Raw genomic sequence first — 18,605 nt, forward strand, 5'->3', positions numbered from 1 at the left:
TACATATATAAGAGTACATTTCAAAGATATACCATTTCCACTGCGTTATAGAAACGAAGTTGTCAATGAATACTCCAATACTAGTTATACAATTAAAACTGTTTTATTTGCAAAATATCATTCAAATACGTAAATATCGCTAAAAATACACGCCATGTAATGTGATCCCTGTGTCATGTAACATTACAACATGATTAATAAATATAAGTGTTATATTCCTTCATGTATCATATATATTTCCTGGTAAATATGTGTAACATTAATATAACAGCCAACGTGTATAAATATAGCTTTATGCACTCCTCCTCCTCCTCCTCCTCCTCCTCTGCCTCTCTCTCCACCTCCTCCTGCTCCTCCTCGCCCACCACCTCGCCCTCCTCCTTTTCCTCCAGATACGAGCAGTTCTATGTACAGTAGAGTTTTCAGTACCTTACAAAAGGATTAAAATAACTTATTAGAGTATTCTGGCGACGCAGTCGCTTTAATGACGCGCAAGAAAAAAGACAGCGACGATTTCTTATTATGAAATCGCTGCAGTAAACAGCTGGCGGTCAAATGAGCCGATCGACGCTCTATTCGCAACGAATTGAATAATTTCACTCGATCAACGATTCAACTGCTTTTATTGCGTTCCAATAAAGAATGTTATTCAACATTTGGTCGAGCTAATATGATCAACACATTTGACAAAGTGTAACATGAGATTATAAAAAGCGAACAGCTCTATAAACTTCGTCGACGCATATAGACTACAGAGGAACAAGAGCAGGGCGCTTTAAAGAATTCGATGTGTATACAATTATCACATTAAGTTTGGACAGATTAAACAAACTACTTTTTATCGAGTGGGAAAGATTCTGTTCAAACAAAGTCTCATTATAAACTACCGGTATGTACAGTTCGCTAAAGCAATAAAAGGGAACGCAAATTTCTGTTGTCCGATAGGGACTTTCGTTTGTGTGATTTGTTTATTGGACAATAGGTGTTTAATCAAAATATTGAATTCGGATGAGATATATGGATAGACCACACCACTCACAATGGAATTAAGTGGAACAAAAATAAATGAACTAGAGTTAAGGAATAGTTTGCGTATGTTTACAGTATGAATTTGTAGTTAAACCCAGTGTACACTACTTAAAAAAACTTATTGTGCATAGTTTAAAACATCGCGAACTTAGTTGTCAATTAATGATTTATGACGTCATTAATTGTTGCATGCATAAAGAAGGTACTTTATTTTTTTAGCAAAACAGTTAAACCCCGTATGCTTAAAACTAGTATATGGACAATGTCTGTAATAATTAAATCATTTCTTATATTTTCTTGGACAACTTTAACACATTTATGCATGCAGCTAATTTTAATTGGACGCAGTTCAATTGACGACACTCAATGATGAAGATTTCACAAGTGTTAAAACTTAGAATTAAAAAAATCAACAATAACAACATGCACGCAAAACAAATACGGCAACATAAACAACATTGACAATAACAATAAAAACAGCAAAAAAGACAACCAAAACAAAGACAACAACAGCAATAACAACAACACTAAGAAACACCCAACATCGACGGCAGGAGCGACAATGGAGCGTTTGAGGCGGTCCGTGTTTTACTCGCCTAACGATACGACAACGCCAGAATACAAATTGTTCCTCCGCAATCAAATGAAGAAAAATGCATTCACTGTCGTGAAAGTACAGTACACACCTTCAATATACAGGTAATAAACTTTTACTTCTAGAGCTTATTTTCACCCAAAAATTATTAATGTTTTTTTTCTACAGACAAATCATCGACATCGTGTCCTGAAAAAATTTCGATTTCATTTTCTTATGAAAAATCATTGACCTCATGTACTTCGGAAAAAATAACGCTTCCATTTTATTCGAAAATCATCGACGTCATTTTCTTTTGACAAATGTTCTAATTTAGTTTTCTTCTGAGCAATTATCGATTGTGATGTCTTCTGTAAAGTGATCGACTTCATTGTCTTCTGAACATTCATCGGTATGATTATCTTCTGAAAAAAAGAATCGACTTTATTTGCATCTTCATCGTGCAGATAAATCACTGCAGTAAGAGATCGTATATCAATATTCCCAAACCGTCCTTTGGAACGTGTGTTCTGTAATGAAATCGGTGTAATTTGCGAAGATCTGCTAAATTATTGTTAATTCTCAAATCACATTCGAAAAAAATCGTTGCATAAAGGGGTCTATTTATATTAATTCTTTTTAAGATTTTGACATGCATAATTGATGTTTTTATTAGTATAATTTGAGCAATTTCTTTTATTACAACAATCTTCAACATGTTAAAATGGAAATTTGTTTTCAATCTACGTTTATGCACGGCCTCCTCGATATAAACATCTTATAGAAGTTCATTACAGTGCGTTATGCATAGATTCAATTACTCATTTAAATCACTTTCTGTTCGGTGTCTGAACACTCACAATCGGTGCAATGCAATAGCGTTCAGTACTTAAAATGAAAGGGAAATACATATACTAGCTTTAAGTTTATTGTACAAATACAGACTCGATGAATTACTTCCGTTTTTATTTGCTTAACGCTCATTTATTGATATAAATAAACAAACGATATTTGAACAAAGATATAACAGTTTATCATTTGCGCTTTTCAGAAGATAACGCTGTTGTTGATTTTTTTTTACAATGACATATATCATCTCAATGAGTGTATATTTTACATATATAAGAGTAAACTACAAAGATATACCATTTCCACTGCGTTATAGAAGCCAAAGTTGTCCAGGAATACCCCAACATTAGTTGTACAATTATAACTGTTTTATTTGCAAAATATCATTCAAATACGTACATATCGCAAAAAATATAAGCCATGTAATGTGATCCCTGTGTCATGTCACATTACAACATGATTCATTAATTTTAGTGTTATATTCCTACATGTATCATATATATTTCATAGTCGATATGTATATCATAAATAGAACAGAAAACGTCTATTTATATTTAATAAAGTAAAATATCACTTTCCGAACGACTAGTTGTTCTCCTTTTCCTCCTTCTCCTCCCACCTCCTCGCCCTCCTCCTCCTCCTTCTCGTCCACCACCCCCTCGCCCTCCTCGCCCTCCTCCTCCTCCAGATAGGCGCAGTTCTATGTACAGTAGAGTTATCAATATCTTACAAAAGGATTAATCACCCCATTAGAGTATTCTGGCGACGCAGTCGCTTTAATAATGCGCCAGAAAAAGAAAGCGACGATTTCTTATTATGAAATCGCTGCAGTAAACAGCTGGCGGTCAAATGAGCCGATCGACGCTCTATTCGCAACGAATTGAATAATTTCACTAGATCATCGATTCAACTGCTTTTATTGCGTGCCAATAAAGAATGTTATTCAACATTTGGTCGAGCTAATATGATCAACACATTTGACAAAGTGCAACATGAGATTATAAAAAGCGAACAGCTCTATAAACTTTGTCGACGCATATAGACTACAGAGGAAAAAGAGCAGGGCGTTTTGAAGGATTCGATGTGTATACAATTATCACATTTGGTTTGAATAGATTAAACAAACTACTTTTTATCGAGTGGGAAAGATTCTGTTAAAATAAAGTCTCTTTATAAACTACCGGTATGTACAGCTCGCTTAAGCAATAAAAGGGAACGCAAATTTCTGTTGTCCGATAGGGGCAGTGCGTTAGTGTGGTTTGTTTATTGGACAATAGGTGTTTAATGAAAATTGTGACTTAGGATGAGATATATGGATAGACCACACCACTCACAATGGAATACAGTGGAGCAGAAATAAATGAATTGGAGTTAAAAAAAATGGTTTGAATCTGAATATGGTATGAATTTGTTGTAAGACCCAATGTGCACTACTTAAAAAACTTACTGTGCATAGTTAAATCATCGTGAAATTATTTGTCAAAGAATGATTTATGATGTCATTAATTGTTGAATACATAAATAAGGTATTTTAATTATTTTATCATAACAGTTAAACTTCGTGTACTAAAAATTAGTATATGGTCAGTGTCTGTAAAATGGATCAGTAATGGAATAATTCCTTCTAATTTCTTGTATAATTTTAACACATTAATGCATGCACGTAAATTTTGACTGGCCGCATTTAAATTAGCAACACTCAATGATGAAGATTTCATAAGTATTAAAACGTAGAATTACAAAAACCAATACGGCTACCTAAACAACATAGACAATAACAATACAAGCGGCAAAAACACCACTGAAACAAAGACAATAAGACAACAATAATAACAAACCCCCAACATCAACGGCAGAAGCGACAATGGAGCGTTCGAGGCGGTCCGTGTTTTACTCGCCTAGCGATACGACAACGCCAGAATACAAATTGTTCCTCCGCAATCAAATGGGGAAAAATGCATTCACGGTCGTGAAAGTGCAATACACACCTACACTATACAGGTAATTATCTTAAACTTCTAGAGAGGTTTTTCAACCGGAAAAACATAGATTCCATTTTCATTTGAAAGATCATCGACTACATTTTGTTTTGAAAAATATTCGACATTAATTTTCTTCTTAAAAAATATCGATTGCACTTTTTTTAAAGCATCGACTTCAGCATCTTTTGTAAAATCTTCGATTTGATTTTTTTTGTGACAAATTTTCGATTTTGTTTTCTTCTTAAAAATATTGATTGTGTTGTCTTCTGAAGAATTATCGGCGTGATTATCCTCTGAAAAAAATAATCGTCTTCATCGTCATCTTCTTAGAGAAGCGAGGTCACTTAAAACTTTGTTTCTTCAGAGATTGTGTACTCTGTTCCCTGCGTTTCTTAATGAATCGGTGTTTTCTGCGGTGATCTGCTTACTTATTGTGTATACACGAATCGCCGTCGTAAAACGTTGCATAAAGGAGTATATTAACTATATTTATTCTTCTCCAGATCTTTACACACATACATAATTTTTCGGCTTATTTGACCATTTTTTATTTCGTTAAGTAGAGCAGTTTGTTATATTTATACATTATTTAACATGTTAAAATGAGAAAAAGTTTTCAATGTACATTAATTCACGGTCTCTTCAATATATACGTCTGATAGAAGTTCATTACAGTGCTTTATACATTGACTCATATAAATCAATTTCTTTTGGATGTCTGAGCCCTCAAAATCGATGCAATACAATAGCGTTTAGTACTTAAAATGAAAGGTACAACACATATACTGGCTTTAAGTTCCATGTGCAAATACAGTCGAGACGAATTCACTCCGATTTGGTTCTTATTTGCTTAACGCTCATTATTGATAAAGATAAATAAACAATATTTGAACGATGATTTAAGATTTGACAAAAATATCAAATATTTTATCACTTGCGCTTTTCAGAAGATTGCGTTGTTTATATTAGCATTTGGCATACATTATCTAAATGAGTTTATATGTTTATATACAAGAGTGAATTAAAAAGATATACCATTTCCAGTGGGTAATAAGAACGAATTCGTCCAGCAATATTCGAGCAGAAGTGTTTAGCTTTACCGTATTTAACCCATTCTATGCTTAGCGTCTAGAAAAAAAGGCCTTGGCAAACAGCGTAGACCCAGATGAGACGCCGCATGATGCGGCGTCTCATCAGGGTCTGCGCTGTTTGCTTAAATGAATATCTGTTAGAAATATTCTAAATACAGAAATAAATATACTCATCCCTATTTTTGGAAATAAAATGATTCAATATAGAAGGATGGGAGAGTCCATTCCTATTCATATTTCGCTAATATCACACGGCATGTAATGTGATCCATGTGCCATAAATTTCACCGAACAGTATGTTTAATAAATATCAGTATTAGATATGTACATGTATCATAGATATTATCATAGCCAATATATGAGTCATAAATACAAAAGTAAAACGTGTATTAGAAAAGTAAAATATCACTTGACACATTAACAAATATCTACATCATATCATCATCATTATCATCATCATCATAATCATCATCATCATCATCATCATCATCATCATCATCATCATCATCATCATCATCATCATCATCATCATCATCATCATCATCATCATCACCATTTCCATTATCAATCATTGTCTTCATTTTCTTCGTAGAACACTTCCATCCTAACGCCGCCTACAATAAAAATATATTACGGGACGTAACTGCGTATTTATTGCCGACAAGTCTCACGCATTTGTTTCCTTTTGCAAATCTTATAACCGATTCGAATGATACATTTATAATCTTGATCATTGATACAATAATGCTAATTCAGTGTTGACACAATACGAATATTGTCTGTAGATTTGAACACCATTATCTGTTCTCTGCTATCATATTATCTACATTTTTGACACAGTCGTTTCAATACTACATTTTGAAGTGTGATTAGTGCTGAAGGCGCTCTTCTTTAACTTAAATTCAATAAATCAGAGCGTAATTGTGAAATCAGATAATAACTATATCTATAAACTACAACGTTCCGAGTTGCTTGACAGATGTAAATATTGTGCAAATATGTACACAAATTAATCGAATGCGAACCCATTGTTCATGGTTCTATAATTCATGCGACGAAATTGAAGACGATAATCAAAATTTATAAAGGATTTTTATTTTAGCAAACTGATATTTTAATATCATTTAATGGTTACATTATTAATCGCACAAACTGTGTGGGATATTGAACGGATTCTTGTTTTCGTATAATACTAGTATGCAATTTATGAATCACGCATGGTTAAACAGTAACAGTGTGCGATAGACAAGTGGGAATAAAAGTTAAGCAGAAATGGAAAACGAATACTAAAAAATACTTCAATTTTCAATCCGAAAATCTACTTCCGTTGAACGATTTCTTAGCACGTGACTTATCGACGTCATGAAGCCGCTTGACACGAGCAAACTATTCGAGATCTCTGAGCAGGAAGAATGGAATAAAGTGCACTTGGTGCGACTGCCGTAAGTTTTATTTTTAAACAAGATACATGTACGTATAGATACAAAGTGGGGAATGTACGGCAGCTTATAGCTATGAAGTCCGTTTCCAGTGTAGAATGCAGACTTTTTTCACCATTTTGCGAATATGACATATACTTCGACAATTTATCGAACTTCACCCTCCTCCTCCTCCTCTGTATCATCATCATCATCATCATCATCATCATCATCATCATCATCATCATCATCATCATCATCATCATCATCATCATCATCATCATCATCACCATCATCACCATCATCCTCATCCTCATCATCATCATCCTCATCATCGTCATCGTCATCGTCGTCGTCGTCGTCGACGTCGTCGTCATCGTCATCGTCATCATCATCATCATCATCATCATCATCATCATCATCATCATCATCATCATCATCATCATCATCATCACCACCATCATCATCATCATCATAATCATCGTCGTCGTCATCATCATCATCATCATCATCATCATCATCATCATCATCATCATCATCATCATCATCATCATCATCATCATCTTCATCTTCTTCATCGTCGTCGTCGTCGTGGTCGTTGTTGTCGTTATCGGCGTCATCGGCGTCATCGGCGTCGTTGTCGTTGTTGTCATCATCTTTGGTCGCCATTATCATTTGTCGTCATAGTCGTTTTAAAACTCGCCATGCCGTTGTCGTTGTCAGTTTCAGTAACAATCACCTTTTTTATTACAAACGATTAGCGGCTGTGTCCTTTGTAATTTAAAACGCTAGCTACGTCCCACGTTTTCCTTCTTTTTGTCAATATTATGATTGCAATCATCAAATCAAGTGTACACGATTATTAAGCAAATTATGTTCGCCGCCTTTTAAAATCTCAACAAATCGGCTTCAATTTAAGAAGCCTTAAAAGCATTTCATCATTTTATTTCTAGATGCCCTGACTACAATATCGAAAAAGGAAACTGTTTAAAATAAATAGACATTTAAAAGACTAAATGTCCATGTTACACTTTTCAGTCAGAACTCTTCGATAAACGGTATGTACAAAGGGATACTACTCTAATATATGACAGACTTTATAATGCGAGAGTTATTCTTCTTTTACACATAATGATGTTAATGAAGCCTGATCAATGACAAATGCGGTTTTATTACCTCTTTATTATATGAAGCACTACGTGATATACATTGACATAATGATGTGCTTTGATTATATTTATAGAAATGCAATATGATTAAAAATGTTTACACATTACACGGAACACTTCTTAGAACTGTTAAAGACATGAACCAAAAGGCAAATAGTGTGTGAATATTGTTATTCTTAATATGAATAGTTCAAAACGCTATTGGTTTACGACAAAGGGAGGTAATGTCCCCTCTGTTGATTTCACGATTAGTTGGAGATTTAGAGCTTTATTTGCAGTACACAATTGATGTAGGACTAAGTATTGATGATTTAATCTGATTTGGTTGTTGTTTGCTGATGACGTGGCTATTTTGGGTAAAACTTCTGAAGAAACTCAGCGACATGTAGATCTTACGTTTTCAAATAGTTGTATGTGGGGTCTAACTGTAAATATAACAAAAACAAAAATAATGTTTTTCAAAAACATGGGGCGTTATTAGCAAACGAAAAATGGACCTACAATAGCAAACCAATCGAAGTAGTTGATGATTTAACTATCTAGGTACTACTATTACTATTTAATCACACATGGAACTTTTGTACAAAAAAACGTCTCAATGGAAAAGCATTAAAATCATTAAAAGTTCTATTTTGTAAATGCAACGACATTGATTTTTCGCCAAAAACAGTTTGTCACTATTCGATGCATTTGTAACACAAATACTTCACTAGTCTTTTGAAGTTTGAGGTTATACCGAATCAAAGGAACTAGAAAGACCTTAAATTTTGTAAACGATTATTTAGAGTAGAAGTAATACACGTCATGTTGCAGTATATGGTGAACTGGGCGGATATCCCCTTTATATCTATAAAAACATAAGAATAATTAAATATTGGTTTGAAAATAAAGATAGTGATAATATTATATTATATTAAATGTTGTTTGTAAACGAGGCTCTCAAAGATTGTATTAATGTGAAGAGAAATTGGGTAACACATGAAACAATATCTCCAAAATGAATATGGGTTCGCGCACGTGTTTGAAAATTATCTGTATGCTAACAAAACGCATCCCTGACTGAATTTAAAATACAGAGTTATAGATTGTTTTAAACAAGATTTGTTTTACTCACTTAAAATCCAGTTTAAATGTTGAACAAAACATTAAAAATATCGTTTGAATATGAAAGGTACTTAGTTGTCTTACCTAAAAGTCTCAGATTTTACTTCTGTAGATTAAGAATATCAAGTCATCCATTAGGAATCCAAACGGATTGATTTAGTAATAATCGCACTGCTAAGAAAGTTATTTGCCCTTGTTATGAAGATATCAGGAAAAAATACATACAATCTTATGATTCCAAGCGACCATTAGCATATTTATTCCTAAGCCTCATGAGAACATGTGATAAAGATGAAGTTATTAAGTAATCTTGTTTTTGTAAAAGAAGACCTGTTAATAAGAAAGTCAACATTGAATGTTGTAAAGAATACAAATACGACCCATTGAATTAATATGTTCAGCGGGTTTTATTTCTTGTTTGTTTATCTAATTGTTTGTTCAATGGTATGTTTCAAATCGTATAATTCTAATGTGTATAATAATTTTGTATACGTTAATATAATTAGCATAATAATCCATATGGGTTGCGCTATGTGAAAAGGGGGTTTATTGCATGTGCGTAAACTGAATTCCCACATAAACTGAATTTGTGCTAAGAAAAATATCATAAAAGCGGAAAGTGTCGTGTGTGATTTATCTTTGCGGACTGAACAGACTTATCTAGAACGACACTTTACGCACGTGCGTTTAACCGCCTTTTTACAGAGCACGATTTGTATGTATGTAGATCCATATGTTATTTATTTGATACTCCATTGTAAACATTGTATTTTATAGAACTTATCTGTATCATAATACATATTCACAACAGACATGTTTGATTTTAAAATGTGCTGTCATGTTTAACCACTGACATATATGTAGGCTGTACCATTCTATTTCTTAACATAATAATTCTCATGATAAACGTAAAATATGTTTTTTATCTTTAGTGTTTTTTGCCCATAAATGTTAAAGCATAATAGCTGATTGCCACCCTGTCACATAAAAAATTGTAAAAAGTGTTTATCCTGTGTTTTTCCACCGCTGTCATTTATTATGTAATATAGTATGCACACTACTTATTACGGTATTATCACTTTATTTGCACATTTCCTTCTGGTATATCTATTATAATGTGGTTAAGAAAGACGGTGTACTATGCACAAGTCGTTATAATCGTTATAAATATCTATTCTGTTCTGTTCTATTAAGTAACGGATACCGTGGTAAATAAAATATGTGCATGTACGCTAAAGCTGTTGCCGCTAGTACTACTACCGCAACTACCTCAAGCACCAACATAACTATCACCACCTTCACTTCACCACCACCACCATCACGACCACCACTTCGGCCACCACCATAACAACAAAGACTATCACTACCTTCCAAAACATAACTATCAACACAACCAACACAGTCATAATGTCCGCCGTTATTTCTAAAACCATAACCATTATCATAATATATGGTTCTACTAAAACAAGCTGCAAGCAGCAGCACCACCACCACTACCACCACCACCACCTCCGCCACTACCACCATCAACATCACTACCACCACCACCATCACCACCACCACCACCACCGCCAACACCACTACCATCACCACCACCAACACCACCACCACCACCGCCACCACCACTACCATCACCACCACAACTACCACCTCAACCACTACCACCACCACCACCTCCACCACTATCACCACCACCACAACTACCACCACTACCACTACCATCACCTCTACTACCACCATCACCACCACCACCACCACAACAACCACCACCAAAACAAAAAAAAGACATCCCATAAAAGCCATCGCCACCACCACAACTACCATCACCACCACCACCACTACTATCACCACCACCACTACCATCACCTCTACTACCACCACCACCACCACCACCACCACCACCACACCACCACCACCACCACCACCACCACCACCACCACCACCACCACCATCACCATCACCACCACCGCCACCACAACAACCACCACCAAAACAAAAAAAAAGACATCCCATAAAAGCCATCGCCACCACCACAACTACCATCACCACCACCACCACCACTATCACCACCACTACCATTACCGACATCAACGCAATATCGATAGTATGTGGCAAGAGCAATATCGTCACAGTGTGACTTCTTTACACTACATGTATTATTTTCAAGTATCTCGGTCTTCACAAAGGCACGTGCCACCAGCTTGGCAATCTGAAAAATAATATCAAATGTCAACTATAATACGTTTCGATATTGACTTAGGATAATCCTTTGACCATTGTTTAAGCAAATTGATAAAATCAGAATCTGCGTTATGTCGGCATTCTTCAAACTGTAAACCATTCGAGCCGCCAGGGTATTTTATTATCCAATGTAAATTTTCATCCTGATATTAAACATCAAGCATTTGTTGGTTATTGTGCCCGTCTATATCCAGTTCTGCTCGTATCATTTATCTCTCGGTCGAAATATATTAAATTGGCAATCACGCCTCATTCATTCAGTATTGTAGTTATTTATAAGATCATCGATGTACTCATTAACTGTTAGGCGTGACTTTTGATATATAATCCTTGAACGAATTTTGTAATCCAATATTAATTGGCTGGATTAACTTATGATCACAGTATTAACCCCCGTCGTGAATTTCAAGCCTTTGTTATTGATATTGAACCGTAGTGGAAAAGACATACGTTCTTTCTGGATTAGAATAGTGGTGTTTTATTCAAATTTTATTTTCTTTGCGGAGTATGGTTTTATGGGATTGGTTGCTAGGTAACACTTTTGCCATGATCTAGCTGAAACGCTCTTTCACGAACGCGTATCAATATTTGTGTCGCGTTCTGAGAAAACTGGGCTTAATGCATGTGCGTAAAGTGTCGTCCTAGATTAGCCTATGCAGTCCGCACAGGCTAATCAGGGACGACACTTTCCGCCTAAATTGGATTTTTGCTAAGAAGAGACTTCATTTAAACGAAAAATGTCATAAAAGCGGAAAGTGTCGTCTCTGATTAGCCTGTGAGGACTGCACAGGCTAATCTGAGACGACACTTTCGGCACATGCATTATGACCAATTTTCTCATAACACGAATCATTTAAACAGCCATGAGCACGTGTGAGGACAATTGAGGCATTGTTATACACACCTACTTAAGACAAGCTAAACTTGATTATAGATATTTTACCAACTGAAAGTAACATGGTTGTTTAGTTATAAAAAGAGGTATTGTCGCAACAAGTGAAGGTTTCTTTATTGTTATTATAGTGGATCTGTAAAAAAATAATCATTTAGTAAATTTTACTACCAATGCGATACTAAAGAAGGTGTGTTTTTCAGTTGATTACTTACCAACTACAACCAACTTAACGCTCTTGTAAAGTTCAATACTTTGTTTAATAGCGTTTATATAGCACTTCATACAATGATGCAATTGTTGCCATACAGCTCGAAAGACATTATTTTCATTTTACGCCTGACTTTTTTACGCCTGACTTTTTAACGCCTGAAGTATGGGCGTTTGTGAATTTGTATAAAGAAAACGTGACTGATGCAAAAACGTAGTTTTGTCTCATGTTTAGAGAGTGTTAAAGTCAATCGGCAATATAGTGTAAGATTCATCAACCGACTCTCACATATTTGCGATTCAGAGATGTTTAAATAGAACGTGTGACCTACGCAATACAAGTGCAAATTAAAACGTAAATAAAGTTGTGTATTATCGTCATTGCTTGGGATTGATAACACTTGCTCCAGCAAAACCATTATATATTTTTGAAAATGCGTTATGGGTAATTAATAAGTTTAAAATAACATCATTTAAAGAACACGTACTTTTGTGAGCGCCCACGTTACAATCCAACACTGCCATTTATGCACATTCAAACACAAAATGTCGTACAATCTAATAAGAAACATACCGATATGCCTCAAAATCGAGGACGCCATCGAGGACATGAAATATGGCGACTTCAGTGACAGAAGTAGCGAAGCGAAGCGTTTCCGGATCCCCGTGACTGCGTTGCTAGGCTACATAAAGGAAGCGCAGGATATCAGCAGCCGACAGCCACCGAAGAGGTTCCAGAAGCCGCCGTCTGAGATAGGACTCAAGTTCGAAGAACGGTGAGTGGCGAGTGAGTCCGTATCAGATCGGCTGTGTCCGTATTAGATCGGCTGTGTCCTTATCAGATCGGCTGCTTCCGTACCAGGCCGACTGAGTCTGTATCAGATCTGCTGAGTCCGTATCAGAATGGCTGAGTCCGTATCAGATCGGCCGAGTCTGTATCAGATCGTCTGAGTCTATTTATATGAACCATGCCATTAAACTAAATACATGTATCAACGTAAGGCGTATTTTTATAAGTGAAACGGTCCCGTCACTTTATGTCTTTATGTCGTATTAATGCCCAGCAATTATGTCTAGATCAAGATCTTTTCAAAAAACATAAGAATAATTAAATATTGGTTTGAAAATAAAGATAGTAATAATATTATATTAAATGTTGTTTGTAAACGAGGCTCTCAAAGATTGTATTAATGTGAAGAGACATTGGGTAACACATGTAACAATATCTCCAAAATGAATATGGGTTCGCGCACGTGTTTGAAAATTATCGGTATGTTAACAAAAACGCATCCCTGACTGAATTTAAATATAGAGTCATAGATTGTTTTAAACAAGATTTATTTCACTCACTTAAAAGTCCAGTTTAAATGTTGAACAAAACTATCGTTTGAATATGAAAGGTACTTAGATGTCTTACCTAAAAGTCTCAGATTTTACTTCTGTAGATTAAGAATATCAAGTCATCCATTAGGAATCCAAACGGATTGATTTAGTAATAATCGCACTGCTAAGAAAGTTAGTTGCCCTTGTTATGAAGATATCAGGAAAAAATACATACAATCTTATGATTCCAAGCGAGTCTATCGTCTGAGTCTATTTATATGAACCATGCCATTAAACTAAATACATGTATCAACGTAAAGCGTATTTTTATAAGTGAAACGGTCCCGTCACTTTATGTCTTTATGTCGTATTAATGCCCAGCAATTATGTCTAGATCAAGATCTTTTCCCGACTTTAGGTTACATGTCTGGTAATCAGGAAGCCGTCGACATGCTGAACACACGACTATAAAAAGACACCGCCATGACATTTGGGTGACAGCCCATCGGCTATTGTCGAACACGCAATTGAAAGCAGTACTAGTTAATATAAGTTGGTAAATTTCTCGGACACTCAACAGAACGCTTTATGTACCGATCTTCTCTATTTGATGATGTTTTTTCTCTGGTCTTTTTACGACGGACGATGCCACAAACGTGAACAAAGGTTGCTCGGTGTTAAGGTATTGATATTTTTCCGATCCAAGCCTATGAGTTGTCGCCACATGGTGTTAGAGCGGGTTACTTAGTGACCTGACATGCCGCTTATAAATGAGGGTCCGAGCAATAGCGTGAACAAGAATAAACACGGTTTTATGTGGTGATTTTCATCGCATGCTAAGAACGAGTGCGTTTATATATAGCGGCTCACAACGCATAAAGGAAACATTACTTATATTCGGTACCGCAGGACAACCATTAACGTCGAAAGAGAATTACATAAATATTTGGATTTGCGTGTGTAGTTAAAGATATAAAAAAATACAAGAGCGTTGCTTAAAAGAGCAGTGTAAACAACGGACATTTTTAGTGAAATGCTCTCCAGTAAGTCTTTAAACGTAGTATATTCGTTCGTCTTTGAATGTTTTTCATTTTCAAAATTATACAGAGCTAACATACAACGAAACCCATAACCTAGCATTAATTGTTTGTCAATACAGAGTGACAGCATGCACAGTACACCAAAACGGAGCCGGGTTAAGTAAAACCTGCCATTTGTACTTAGAAATTTTACCTCCATGTGAACGAAACGGCTAGAGCGATCAATCGCACATTCTCGGCCCTTTCCGTCAAACATCGGATAAGTTCGATTATTGATAATCTGCGAGGGGTACCGAATGCTAGAGCGATCTGACCAGGTGTGGGAAAGAGGCTTTACTAACACCCGCAAGACCGCTGCATAACTGAACGGATTATACAGGCATTATTCTAAACATAATGCAGCTTCTATAAATACAAACGCTGTTATCCTTGCAGGAGTGTGGGAAAACGAATTAGTATATTGCGAAACCATATATTGTATTTTATCCTCAATCGATAAGTTGCGGGTGTTAAAGAAATTTATATAACATCTAACACATGATCATCATCATCATCATCATCATCATCATCATCATCATCATCATCATCATCATCATCATCATCATCATCATCATCATCATCATCATCATCATCATCATCATCATCGTCATCATCATCATCGTCGTCGTCGTCTTCCTCCTCCTCCTCCTCATCATCATCAAACGTTAAACATCTCCACCACCATTATCATTATTTGTCATCATCATCATCATAGTTATCATCATTATCATCATCATCATCATCATAAAAAACTACTCATTCAACATAAGTTTTCTATTAGTCATGTATTATTATCCACATTTTATTGTTGTACACTGTTCTTGAAACATGTTATTTAAATTAGCATTTATGAGTGTGTCTTATATTTCAACAAATATGCGATTTAGCGAGGGCCATAAATTGTAAGCTTCAAAACGTTACTTCATAATCGGTTTTAACAGCCTGAAGTGTTTGCAGTTTCCATTTGGGCGTATTTAAACCGAGAGTGGATCAAGAACGACAGATTTGTGTTTAAATATTTGTTGATACAACTCGAGACGCTTCTTCAAAATGATTGATAGTCAGACCATTACAGAGAGGTTCGCCTTTTGACGAAAATCGTCAATGTAGTAAATCTTTCTTTCAAGTTCCGAACCTCTCTGTTTCCTCCACTTGTTATATATTTTTGACACTTCGAATTATGATTCTTGAAGGGGTGTAAAGTGTTTCCCATAGCCGAGCGTGTCTTGGTACGTGTTTGTGTGTGCGTGCGTGCGTCTCGTTTACGATTCTGGATGGAAACTGTAATTAATTTATTGTATAATTACTTGACAGAAACGTTAACATCATGAGACGATTTGTCGCGTACAAGAATCAGGTCCATAGCTTCAAGGTCAAGGTCGCAATTCAAAGTCTAACGTGAGCGATAACAAAAACTTACCCGTATATGTTGCCAGTAAAAATCAAAGGAAATCATCATCGTCGTCATCATCATATCCATGATCACCATGGTAATCATAAACGGGTTCATGACCAGAGCCTTATTCCTCCTTAACCCAATGCATGCTGGGAAATTTGTCGTCTGCTAAAATGTCGTCTGCTGAATTACTAAAATTAGCATTTTCTTCCATTTTTTTTTCAAAGAATATTATCAGAATAGCAAACAATTTGGATCCTGATGAGACACCACTTTCTGTGGCGTCTCATTTGGATCCAGACTGTTTGCAAAGGCCTTCAAAATTCGGTTCCAGCACTGAAAGAGTTAAAGGGGCTTTTTCACGTTTTGCTAAATCGACACAATTATCAAACAATATTTCAGAATCGCAAATTTACGTTGTAGTTATGATATTTCTGGGGAAACAGTAATACTGAACATATACCATGCTCTAAAATATCCATAACTAGTATATGCATCTTTTGAGGATTTAAAACCACAAAAGTAAAAAGCGTTGCAACGCGAAACGATTGAATAATTTGGAGAGTTCTGTTGTTGGCGTTATATTGTGTGATACTTCAAGGAATTCTTATATGAAGTATAAAATACATCAGTTAGTTTATTAGCACGGGTGGCCGAGTGGTGTAAGCGATAGACTTTTACTCTAGGGACCAGGGGTTCGAGACCAGTTGAGGGTTACTTTTTTCTTTCCTTAATTTTATTCTTGTTTTGATACATAAGCTTTTTAGATCCAATGATTACATACATTTTTAGATCCAATTGTTACATTTAAAAATGTAACGAATTTAATGACAAACTACAATACATGCCAAAATCTGTGAAAAGGCCCCTTTAACTACCCTTCGTAACTATCCTGCTTGGTTTTACTGGTAATTTGTTTTATTTTGCCATGTTTAACTTCATTGCTGATAAACATATGTATTATACAAAGCACTGTTTACGCGTATCATTCAAACAAAATCAAAAATTACCTCGGGTAGACTGAACAGCTCTTGAACGAAGTACCAGCGGGCCTCGAGTATATGTTTTATAGGGATGTTAAGCATTGAAACAATATGTCAACTATTTTATGGTGGAGACTTGAACTGCGGTGCTTTTATCTTTACGAGTTCTTTAATGATAGCAAATTGGGAATGACTTTTTCTTCCATTTGATTGGTTAATTATGTACGTGGGGAAATTGATTTCTTGTGACGTCTCATGGTACAATTATTCCGCAATTAAGATAACGCTGCATTTGAATTTAGATTGAGTACAATTGCATTTCATTTGACAACTGGACGTGCAATTACATTATTTATTCGTGCATTCGTTCGATTTCATTTTGTTTGTGCGAGTGATTGAAGGTGTTGTGGTGGAAATATTTGTATTACTAATACAGTAAAGAAATTATTATAAAAGTAGAATTGTGATATGTGCGTTCCGTGTAAAATTGATAAAGTTAAATATTAAAAAATATTGTATGTTTTTATAATTACATGAATGGTGAAAACACGATTATATTAACTGGTGTGGTTATATGTCGGATATAAAATGGTTTAGAATAAAATGAAAAAAATCATTTGAACACTGGAATTTCTTTGTGTGTGTCGATAAAAATCGGACATTGTCAGGACACACGTTTATAAAAAAATATATGATATATGATAATAATCATATAAACGGTGAAAATATATGTATAATCACCGATGTACGCGATCATATTTTTAATAAACCAAAAAGATATAGCCGGCCGAAAAATAATTAAAAAAAATAAACACCTGTAAATACAAATTTTCATGCTGCTCATGCGCGGGGTCATAACATTTAATCCACCTTTATAAGTCGCATAAGGAATTTTACACAATCAATGATTGAAAAAAAACAAGGATTTTTTAAGATCAATAATTAGTATATAAACATTTAGTTTTAAGGACATTTTCATTAATTTTTCAGTGGAAAAGTTTATGAGCCGTGATAACGACACGCATGACCTCTTTACGACAGTTCTAATGAATTAACAGATGTACAATTTAACCCATTTATACCTATTGGACTCTCCCATCCTTCTAAATTGGATCAATTTATTTTCAAAATTATATTTAGAATATTTCTTACAGAAATTCCTTTAAGCGAACAGCGCAGACCCTGATGAGACGCCGAATCATGTGGCGTCTCATCTGGGTCTACGCTGTTTGCCAAGGCCTTTTTTTCTAGACGCTAGGCATAAA

General features: G+C 35.2%; 2 protein-coding genes across 8 annotated transcripts in view; one reads left to right on the forward strand and one right to left on the reverse strand.

Annotated features, from left to right (window-relative positions):
* The window catches only part of LOC127837041 (apical junction component 1 homolog), a 223,371-nt gene that overhangs the window by 94,214 nt on the left and 110,552 nt on the right, over nt 1-18,605 (reverse strand). The gene's annotated exons all lie outside the window — the stretch shown is intronic.
* The window catches only part of LOC127837042 (uncharacterized), a 34,817-nt gene that overhangs the window by 4,392 nt on the left and 11,820 nt on the right, over nt 1-18,605 (forward strand). For 2 of the 6 annotated variants that reach the window (XM_052363800.1, XM_052363801.1), the window contains exon 2: nt 13,189-13,335. The exons of 2 other annotated variants lie outside the window; for them this stretch is intronic. In XM_052363800.1, the coding sequence (XP_052219760.1) occupies nt 13,189-13,335 (147 nt within the window). Of the gene's footprint in view, nt 1-540; nt 1,729-3,280; nt 4,454-13,188; nt 13,336-18,605 lie in introns of those variants that run through there. 2 more of the 6 variants (XM_052363804.1, XM_052363805.1) reach the window with 2 other exon arrangements.

This window comes from Dreissena polymorpha, chromosome 7, assembly GCF_020536995.1.
Source record: "Dreissena polymorpha isolate Duluth1 chromosome 7, UMN_Dpol_1.0, whole genome shotgun sequence".
NCBI classification, from domain to species: domain Eukaryota; kingdom Metazoa; phylum Mollusca; class Bivalvia; order Myida; family Dreissenidae; genus Dreissena; species Dreissena polymorpha.